At 29.6% G+C, this 11,494-nt stretch overlaps 1 protein-coding gene across 2 annotated transcripts; it reads right to left on the reverse strand.

Annotated features, from left to right (window-relative positions):
* Positions 1 to 2,439: 2,439 nt before the first annotated feature.
* LOC100786564 (uncharacterized) lies at positions 2,440 to 6,273 on the reverse strand. 2 transcript variants are annotated; one of them, XM_006583346.4, is made up of 6 exons: positions 5,914 to 6,273; positions 5,384 to 5,820; positions 4,934 to 5,284; positions 3,934 to 4,311; positions 3,258 to 3,475; positions 2,440 to 3,097 (listed from the first exon to the last, which is right to left on the reverse strand). In XM_006583346.4, exons 1-6 carry the CDS (start codon positions 6,057 to 6,059, stop codon positions 2,852 to 2,854), a joined length of 1,776 nt encoding a protein of 591 aa, XP_006583409.1. In that variant the 5' UTR covers positions 6,060 to 6,273; the 3' UTR covers positions 2,440 to 2,851. The 2 variants fall into 2 exon arrangements, with proteins under 2 accessions (XP_006583409.1, XP_003530012.1); XM_003529964.5 differs by having other exon boundaries at positions 4,934 to 5,287; positions 5,914 to 6,265.
* Between the last annotated feature and the right edge of the window lie 5,221 nt (positions 6,274 to 11,494).

Consider the following 11,494-nt stretch of genomic DNA (forward strand, 5'->3'; position numbering starts at 1 on the left):
GTAAAAGCCTAATTGTTATTTATGCATTCCAATGCATTAAACACGACGGCACCAACCCACCGAAAAATCGTATTCCTCATGATGTATCCTAAAGCCCATATGTCTGATCACTCTTATGGACTGGTAATTGAAGTCGTAAATTTATTGAGAGGGTATATGCCCGTATGAGAAGGAAAATATTGAAGTTAAATACTATTTTTTGAGTGCATGGTAAGAAGAAGAAAGAGATTGAGAGGAAAAAATAAAAAAGAGAGGGAAATTGGGAAAGTGATATATATAATTAATGATGTAATGGAGAATGAAGAGAAAGATAAATTATATAATAGAAATGGGATGAAAAAGAAAACGAATGATAATTAATTATAGAATTTAATGTCCATGATCAAAGTTATTATTGTTAACTTTTATGGGTTTTCAAGTCTATTTATTTTCTATGAGTTGATTTGTGTCAAATTCTCTTTTTAGTAAATTTTGATAAGGTGCAAACTCAATAAACTCTCAAGTTTATCACCAAGTCAATAAGTTGGCAAGTTAAAAACAAGATTAGATCAAAATATGTTATTTTGGATTGCTTTTTGTGTTTAGGGTTAAATATACCTCCATTTGATGTGTTATTCATGAATCGAAGAACCCTAACCTGTAACAACAAGTAAGCTTTGTTCCCCAACAACATTAAAGCTTCAATGAGAATATTCTACTACTACTATCACCTTCACAAGATTATTATCTAGTAGTGATACATTATTAAATCTGATTATTTAAGTATTGTAAAATTCATGATTTACTATTTTATTGTATTATTGAAATGTTTATTTGATATATTATTTATAGATATTTTATTATTATTTTATTATAAAGTGAATTTTTACAAATCTATAAAAGTTGAATTTATGAAACTTTTACAAGTTTATATAAATTCTCGAGTTTGATAACCTTGATCATGATGTAAGATAATTTAATACTATCATTCAATTACAAATAAAACTTTTAAGGTAATTATTATAAAAGTTAATAAATTTAATATAAATATGATAATTTATAATTAAATAATAGTATAAAACTTTTTCACACGCATAATTTTTTTTCTCGTGTATAAAGATGGTTTTAGTACATACTTTGGTGTATACATAATACACTATGGGGGGGAAAGAGAGAACTTAAATCGGCTGCATCCAAGTTCTATGCATTTTTACAGTCATAATCCAAGAGCATTTTTACACTTATATTTCATTAATTTTGCATGGTTTGGAAAATAAAATAAAGGGACAAGATTCAGCTTTACTTTTCTAGTTGCAGGGAATCCACGTTAAGAAATATAAGAAAAAATATTATATATATATATATATTTATAATAAATGATGTAATAGGGAAGACAAAAATTTAAAAGAAATGTAACGGTAGTTTGTTTTAGTGTTTTACAACAATTCCACTTTCCAAGGCACCTGCAACATGAACTGGGCTCTCACTTGTATGCTGTTTATTAACAGAACGGAGCGTAAATTCAAATACAGTCTAAGAGCATTTGAATTGAAGGTTGCTCTTCAAAAACCACAGTATTGGTGTAACTTGAATAGTAACTATATAGCTAGAAATCGTTGAAAAAGTGTATTAAATGCTGCAAAGAGCTGTTGATGCTCTCGTGTTTTAAAATAGAGAAGAATAATGAAATATCAAAGTGTTGAATGAATAACTTATATATGATTTCATTTAAGAAACTATTTACAATTATTAGGTTTGAGTAAACGTTAACTGAGTCATTTAAAGTAAGAAGAATAACGTAATACTATAGAAAACGTGAAAAATTATATAAAATAGTATTTAACAACTTTTTTTATGAAAGTATTTAACGACGTGTTAGAGTTATTACTTACTTGACTAAGATGGCGTGAGATAAGATTAAAAATTAAAACGTATGAAATTTAAAATATAAGGTTGTACATGAAAAAAAGAAATTTAATAAGACAACTAGCTAATTAATACATATAAAATATTTTTATATTATGATACAAATAATTTTTTTTTCTTAATCCTACGATCCATGAGAAAAAAAATTAATTCAGAATTCGATAAAAAATAAATAAAAATTAATTTATAATTATTTTTTATTAAAAATTAAACTCAGATGCTACTCGAATGAGACAATATCACTTTTTACTATAAAGTAGAAGATTTTTGCAATTAACCTCCCAATTACCAAAGTAGAATAAATAAATAGTAACCCACAAGAAATGATAATTCCTGTGACTCATTTTTTTAAAGTAAGAAATAATATTACATATCCCTAGAAAGAAGTCCTGGTCCTGGTGCTACTTTGATGGTTGATTTATTCCTTTATTTTTCCCCCTCTTTCACAAAACTAAGTGGGGTACTTTCTGCAATATTATTTTGAAAAAAAAATCACTAAGTCTACCGTTCCTTAATCGTGTGATATACATAATATTTTTCCCAAGAGAGCAAGACTACTTTTATTCAACTACATGTGCTTCAATCTTGTTCATTCTTTCTTTTGATTTCAGCTTAAAACCCTTATAGATAAACCCTAAGTAGTTAAAAAGCTAAAGCAAACTAAAGCTATCCTTGTCTCTATCTTCATTCCTTGCTTTGTCTTTGGTCTTTCACTTTCAATATTCATCAAATGACCTAGCATTCATCTTTACCCAACTTTCCTCTCATTTCAGGCTCCAAAATCCATGCCACCCCACATGTTTCACTTTGATTTGCAGGGTCCCCCTCATTTTCTTTAACCATATTTACAAAACAAAAGTTTGTGTTATGTGGATATTCCTTTTGGTGCAGCCATGCACATTCATGATCCAGACACCGAGAAATATATATAAATCTTTTCTGTGGGTCAATGTGCTGGGAAAAAAAGTGGAGTGGAATCTCTTTGTAGTTTTCCATCCATTACCCTCACTTTGCTCATCTTCTCTTCACACCAATGCAACTGTTCCTCACTTAACTCACTCATTCTCAAAACCCTTGACACCACTTTGAGGTCTATGAGTGCCATCAAAATCTCCATCTCTTCTTCTCCCTTCAACTTTCTCTTCCTCAAGCATTTGCGGGAACGCCGAAGATCTTTCACTTTCATCTTCTTCTGCACGTACATCAGTGGAGACAAAAATGTACATGTAAGGATAAACTATAGGATATAAATATATATAAATTAAATAGGAAATTAATTAGTAATGATCTGGAAGGCACTTAAGAAAATTATTAGTTTAAGAATAATTAAAAATTGGGAATGGAATAATTGCCTTTTGATTAACTTTCTTGATAAGGCGGAGGAGTGTTGGATCAACCAAGGGTTTTCGGTTTCTCCTAAAGCAAGCTGCCAGAATCTGACATGGTTTCTCTTTATCAGCCTTCAGAAAACTCATGAACGTTCTGATCCCATCTTCCATTATCACAAGAAATGATGCTGATGATATTTTTGAGTGAATGCCATTATCGTCCCTCTGATCATCATCCGATTCTATATAGTACACACAAAAGGAAATCTTAATTAGTTAATCATGCATGACAAATGCTATACCCTAGTGATAAATAAAATATAGTTTTACTTTACACTAGATCCTATATTTATTATAATTTTTTCAATAACCTTACAATTATTTTTTGCTACAAAATAACGTTACAATTATTATAAATATTTATAATAAAAATACATGCACTATAAATATTTATTAGAAATATTTTAACTTGCAGAATATATATGATATATAACTTTCATAATTGTAACGTTGTTGAAAAATTTATAATAAATATTTATAATAATTGTAGCAAAAAATAAAATATTAGTAAACCTATCTAAACATGAAACTTAAACGCAAATTTTTATTTATCTTGAAAATAATTTAGTTGAATAAAACATTAGAAAAATAACAAAAAGGGTAATTAAGAAAAAGTAGAAAGTAGTAATTATATATCTACCTCGATATTCTGGTACGAGGAGTAATTTTGGAGCCAAATGCCTCACTCTAGCATAGATCTCAGGTCTTCTACCATGCTCATAAGGTTCATTCTCAACGTATCTTTGCAACAACACTTGAAATTGTTGGAATCTCTGTGCAATGGTGGCTGGACAACCCACATCAACATCATGGCCTCGTGAATCTCTTTTTGATTGAAAATTCTTGTAGTTCCAATTGAGGGCTTCCCATGTTAAGCATGTTTGTGCAACGTATGCAGCCTCTAGATCATGATATGGGTTGTGACGCATGTCACCTGGTTTTTTATTCATACTTGAAAACTTGAACACAATACGATCTGAAATTGACCTCGGAGATACCTTGATAGACCTTAAAGACTCTGAAGTTGAGTTGTTAATCACATGAAATTAGTAAAATCAATCCTCAGCTATAATTTACACTTGTAATCACTAAAAAAAGATCGCAATGAAAAAAGTTAGGCATTAAGATGACATTCCACCAATTTAACCTTTATTTAATTAATGTAGATCAAATTATTAATATAAATATTGTGCATCTAGCAGTACATGCATTATATTAGGAGAAAAAAAAGTTCGGTAGACACCCTTTTGGTAAACACTTGGAAAAAGAGACAGAAAAAAGATAAATAATTGATATGATTAAAAAATATAATTTATGGACATCAATAAGACATCTAGAGAAAGATAAATATAAAAGAAAGATGAGTGCATGGGTGATATGACTTGATAAAAAAAAGGAATTGAGAAAAATAAAGAATGTCAATGAAGTATCATTACTCTCTGATCAGTGACGAATAACGTCATAAAAAGAAAGAAATCAGATATGTCAATTGGGTGTTTGCAGCATCTCTGTCTAAGTATCATAATTCTTATACTAAAAGAATTATTTGTTAATATAAGGTATATTTTTATTAGTAATGAAGTTATTTTAAGAGTGAATAATGGACAAAAAAAATGGGAAACTTGATTGTGTTGTGTTACCAGTTTCGTGAAGTTTCTGTGCGCTAATCCTGTCTAGGAATGACATCTCTTCATCATATTTTTGGAAAACTGTATATGATTCCCACTTGGGACAACTTCTTCTTGACGAAGAAGAAAAAGGGTCTTCAGTTCCAGAATCCCTGCAATTAATGGAACTCCTCCACTCAGAGGAGCTCTTAGATGTGGACCCAACAGTGCATGAGTCACCATATATTTCTTCATAATCTTTTTCCTCAACAATGAGCTTCTTAGCCTCCAATTGGGTAGGAGCATAGGCAAAGAATCTCTCATCTCGTGCGAGGCTTTCCTCTTGCACCTTCTTATTTTCAATAACTCCAATTTCAACATGATCTTCTGCACAAAATAGAATCAGCAAGAATTGGAGTATATGTAAATGTTGCATGTGAATAATGTAACAAACTTTGGTATGATGTGATGTGAAATATATACCGTCATAGTTGTTGTCACTGCCTACTAAGTCACTTTTGTAGAGGTTCAGGGTGATGGACGATGTGGGCCTGCTTTCAGCTGGGACAGAATTTGGAACAGAATCAGCATCTTCTGCTGGAAATTCTTCTGCATCTTGTTCATTTTCAAAGTCTGAAACCAAAGGTGACTTGTGAAAAGACAAAGATTCCGTTGAACAGTTTTCTTCTGAGTCTTCTATAAGGCTATCCCGGGGGCTTGAGAATTCTTCAGAAGAAGAAAGAATCCTCTGAGGCTTGTTGTTGTGCACAAACAAAAGGGTCTCTCCACCACAAATGATGTCTGCTACTAGATGATCTGACTCAATAGAATCATGGACATAAGAGAAGCTTTCTTGAATTTCTTCTTCTGCTTCTTCTTCTTCTTCATCATACTCAGAAGACACATATTCATAGTGATCTCTGCAACATGCAAAAAGAAAAGTTGAGTTAGATAGATGCTGGAGGCAAGTGAGTGTGAGGGAGATAAAAGATGGAAGAAGAGTAGCATAAGACCTTTGGAATATGTTGAAGCTGCCAATGAAGTTTATGAACTTGATAAGGAGAACCGAAGAGGAGAAGAGGAAGAGGAAGAGAAGGTGGAAGGAGCTAGAGGCATTGTAAAAGAGTCTAACAAGAGCTTCTTCTTTGGAACATGGCATTTTCTTTGTGGTTGCGCCAAAGCACTACTCCACAAAGCAAAGCAACTCCTAAAAAAAAAGTGGACTTGGTTGCTTTCGTAACATATTAACATCTATCCCTCTCTGTCAACATACCCCAAAATTACTGACAGTCTCTAGTATATTCCCCAATGGTTTTTAGTTTTACCCTCATCATGTTCCTATTGTAAGATGCAATCACAAGGGCAAATCTGTCACGTACTTGTAGAACTCAGTTTATAAGATTGGACAATTGTGGCTTCTCTCTTACAATAAGATCTGTAGGCCTTCTAGATGTAGATATATTGGGACTTGGGATTTTGCTTTTTATATATACTCAGGATATTGAAGGACATTCCTATGTATAAATAAATTTGAGCATTTAGTAATGAAATTTCAATTGCCAGAGAAATGTTTGATGATTTCTTTATTTTTTTAAAATGGTTTTGCTTTTCATGATCGCAAGACAATGATTTAAGAATCAATGAATGGCAAAAAAATTATTTATAAATGTAAGAGTATATTGATAACACTATATGTTATATTTTATAACATTTTTTTTTTTTGTTCTACACTGGTCAAGGAGAGTTGAATATTTGTTGGAATAGGTTGAACTTTTTGGTGGAGCCCTAGAGGCATCCTTCAAGACAAGTTCTGATGTGGTCATCTACAACAAGTCAACAACGCTTAAGCCAGTGATTATAAGAGGTGAAGGGAATAACGACTAGAGTGAAAGTCTATCTTGTATTCTGTATTGTAACTTCTTTGTTGTTAGGTTAGTATTAGTTGTGTAAGTGTATTAGTTGAATTTTGTTGTAAATCAATTTCTAGGAATAAAAAAAAAAATGCAATGCTAGACGAAAGGTGATTTTGATTCGTATGAGTCTAATCCGTAAGTTTTTTTTATGGCCCAAGCAGGAGTTGCTATATAGACCAATTAACTTATAAAATAAATAATGTTGTTATATATAATACTAAAATTTTTAATATATATTTAGTGCGCATATAAATTTAAATAATAAATTTTGTGATAATTAATTTTGATATAACTCATACGAATTATTTAATTTATATATTTTTTATAAATAAAAAATATTTACTATTAAAAAAGTTAATTTATTAAATTTTTTTTAAAAAATACTTACAGATCACATAATCCGTATTACTTATACGGATTAACTTATACAGATTACGTAATCCGTATGATTCATACAAATTACGTAATTTATATGATTCATACGAATCACATAATTCGTATGAATTATATGAATTATATAATTTGTAAAAAATAAAAAACACTTAAAAATATTTTTAAAATTTTATTTTAATACTGGATGCACAAGTAATATTCGTGATGCACCTAGCAAAATCCCATGTTTGCTTTGTAAATTTGGGCCTAACAAGTAAGTTTAGAGCAGGCCTAATATTTCAGTCCAAAACAAATTCTTTAACCACTAATTTCACATGAATAGTTTGTAAAATTCTATTTTTCAAATATGATCATTCAAATTTAAGTGTATTATCATTTCATGTCTCACGCATGTTCCTTCATAATTAAATAACCTAAATGAGATTTTAGTTCGTTGATTTACTTGTGCAAGCTTTTTCATTGTTTTTTTAAACCTTGTCTAAGAATTGGTTAGTTGCATAGTTTTTTTATTGCCAGGAAAAGAAAAAAAAAAAACAAGAGAATCATTTCTAGTATGCTTTTCATCAAAAGCTTGTAACTCTTGTTTTTTAGTGTGTATATAACACACAGAACCAAGTTTGTAACCTGGTCCTTTTATTTTTCCCTATATGAACATATGTGAAATCACGTACAGAAACAAATGCAAAAAAGAAGAGACCAAAACCAAACCATACACTAAGGTTGACAGGTATGAACTTCACTTTATAGAAAGAATGATATGATATTTTTCAGAAGAAGAAAAAAGTTGAATACATAACATAGTTTATAATCAAATTATCATTGTATATTCAGCACGCTTGTATAAATGTATTAAATGTTATTTCCCCCAAATTAAAATATATTAAAGTTTTTGTCTACCAAATTAAAATGTAGTATTAAAGGTTTTGCCTCTGCCCTCAAATATAGGGAAAGATTTTTCTCTGCTTAATGGAGGCTTTGAGTGTATTCTTTACCTACCGAAGGAATAATGAAAAGCCTTTTTAAAAAGATGATGTCGTCTGTGTCAATTGCAAATGCTTTTAGCTTTTAGCAACCCCCTTAATTGATCCTTGTCTTGAACTTGGCTCCTAAGATTGCAGATTTCAGTGTAGATGTTGTCCTCACATTATTATTATTATTTTTTTATTTTTTTTAATCTTTATGGAGTTTTGCAGACTTATTATTAGTTGTTCATCACAACTTTGTTTGTTACTTTTACAATGAAAAGTCAGGGGTCACTCGTGTATTTGTCCAAACCTCTTTAGCGTCAACACACTGTTCCAATCATTAGGAATTAAAACTGTGTAGAAAGGGACAGAGGGAAAGAAAATCATGCACATAAGAGAAAAACAATTGATCATTTTAGATCATTAGTGAGAGAAGCAGACGAAGTTAATCAACACAGGAGTGAAAGCCTCACAGCTACATACGATATGGTAGTTGACAATTTTATTTGTTTTCTATCCATGTTTACTATACAGCTGTTTAATTTTCATCTTTTTGGTGTTAACTATCAGATAGTGTTTAATTGCATTTCATTAATCATAATCCTTAACTTGGTATCCCATTTGGTAGTGCCTATAATTAAGGTGGTTCATTAATTGAATCATGTTACATATATTTGGCATGAAGAACCAAGGCCGCAGCTACCATTGTTTCCTTATCTTTAGTCCATTGCCTGTCATTGTTTGTAGGAGAAAGTGGCCAACCAAAAAGTTAAATCTTAAATCGGGCGGGTCATGGCCAACCAGACTCAAGAAAGTGATAAACAATACCCAGGCCCAGCATAGTTTATTTGTTCCATTTTACTCCCATTAGAACATTTTCTTTCAGAGAGAAAGAATTATGCTTTAAGTCTAAATTTTTTTACACAATCATCCAATCAAAAGTCATTGTGTATGATAAATCTTTTAACTTTTGAAATAATTATTTTGAAGTAATTCAAATGATAATTCATGATTAAATGATAATATAAAACTATTTTATATTATCAGTCTATAAACATTAAACTTTTTTTTACCTATAATAACAAAGAAAAACCATTGCCAAAAATTTAAAATCGCTGTTAAAAATATAAGGAACTATTTAACAACGATTATTCAAGTGGCCAAATAATGGTTTTTCTAATTATAGTCACAATTGAATTAAAATTGTGGCTTAAGTATGACACCAAGTGACACTTTGTGAGATCACATGTGATAATGGTTTAGTTAAATGAAACGTTAACAACTGAGTTATGTTGCATGTGAAGATCAAACTTATTTCAAGAAGAATAATACATGCATGGTTAACAATTATATAAGTCATATATAGTTATTATATATATATATATATATATATATATATATATTTTGTTATAATTTTTATATTCTTTTTTTTAAGAAAGATAATTTTTATATTCTTACATTGATTATGTTTGGTAAAATTAATTATTAGAAGTAGCTGAAAAGTATAAAATGACAAAAAATAATAAAATTATGGTTTATTTAAAAAAGATAATAAGAAAATTAAATAAATGTATTGAGAATGAAAATAGAAGAAAATATATAAAGCTAGAAGTTATAAGTCAGTGTTTTACAACATGTTATTTCAAGTAATCTTCTACAAAAATATTAGAAGTTATTAAAATAATTTGTTTACTGAACAACCAAACAAACTTTTCAACTAAAAAAAAATTAAAAATTAACTAAAATATTTTGTGGAACATAACTTTTAACTTCCAACTAATTTTTCAGTTAGTTTTATCAAACATAATTAAAGAAACTATGAAAAAGAATTTATTTACCAAACACTCAAATAATTTTTTAATAAATAAATAAAACTAAAAATTAAATGAAATATCATATCAAACATATTCAATGTATGCCATCATCATCATTCTTAGAACGGGAACATTTTGCTGTTGTTGTTTATATTTATTATATCTGTATGCTGACATAAGTTAAAAGAGGAAATGACAATTATCTGAAACAACAAATAAGTAATAAAGAACATTGAAGATACGTACCTGTAATTAATTAATGTAATTAGATATAGACTTGATGAGTGCTGTAAACGTGCTTTAATTTATTTATTTATTTTTGTTAATTTTTAAATTATCTTTTGTCAAATACGCTAGATAAGTTATATTATTATTTTGAAATAGTTTTAGATGAATGAACACAAAGTGTATGCCGTTCATCTTAATTAATGTGGTACTAAAGTGTTCTCAATGCATAACATATTTATGTGAAAGTTTTTCATTATTTTGAGTAATAGATGTTCTTGATGTACGTAATTACCGACTATCGATCATATAATTTGAGAAGCTAAAGAGAGTACGAAAGGTTTATATAGTAACAAAGAGATAGGAATTGAATCACAAACCGCACACAAACCAAAATGTAATTATGTGGCAAAAAAGTGTAATGAAAATTATAATTATAACTATAACTTAGATGTTAATGGCACAATTTCTTTTGGAATTAATAGGTTTTTCATCAATGAATATGAAGTCTCTTAACACGTTTGATGGATTTTTCAGGTGAATAAAAAGTACACTTATTGAGGGGAGAAAGATTTTATTATAGTTTAATCTTCAAGTTGAACAGACACAGAGATTAGAACTCTTGTTCAACATTTAGGTCGGAAAGAAACAAGGGATTTGGGAAATGCAATGAGACGAAAGGACAGATGTAGAATTTCTGAGTAATTTCAGCTTGAGCTACCCGAAGGAAACACGTGCCAAATAGAACAACCCATAATTTGATCTTTGTTTTTTTTGACTTTGTGCTATATATTTCAGTTCCCAATTGCCAAATTAAAAAGGCTATTATTGTTAGAGAGAGAAGGGTATGGATACATGAGAGTGTGCTTCTAGAAACCCTAGTGTCCATTACGTAGAATTCACAAAATTCTTGTTATTAGGATTGACATTTAGGGGACGCTATAATTAAATATTAACACATGAAGTTAAGGTCAAACAGAAAAGGCTTATCTTAAGATGTATACATAATCTTGCGGGTTGGTGACGATTTTAACCACTCGGTAATATTAGCCACCACACGCACAAAAAAAGGTAATGCCGACATTGTACATAGTCTTTCTGCTAGATTTTACATTCTCTCTTTTTAATTGGGATTTCTGTATGCATGCTTCCCTTAACTAATATGGATATGCATGATTTTGATCTTATATAAATTGTTATTTAAAATTTGGTTAAGCATATAATTCATACATGTATTATATATGAATTTGCTACAAGTAATCTATATATTGGTAATTTTGCTTC

This window comes from Glycine max, chromosome 7 (assembly GCF_000004515.6).
Source record: "Glycine max cultivar Williams 82 chromosome 7, Glycine_max_v4.0, whole genome shotgun sequence".
In the NCBI taxonomy this organism is placed as follows: Eukaryota; Viridiplantae; Streptophyta; class Magnoliopsida; order Fabales; family Fabaceae; genus Glycine; species Glycine max.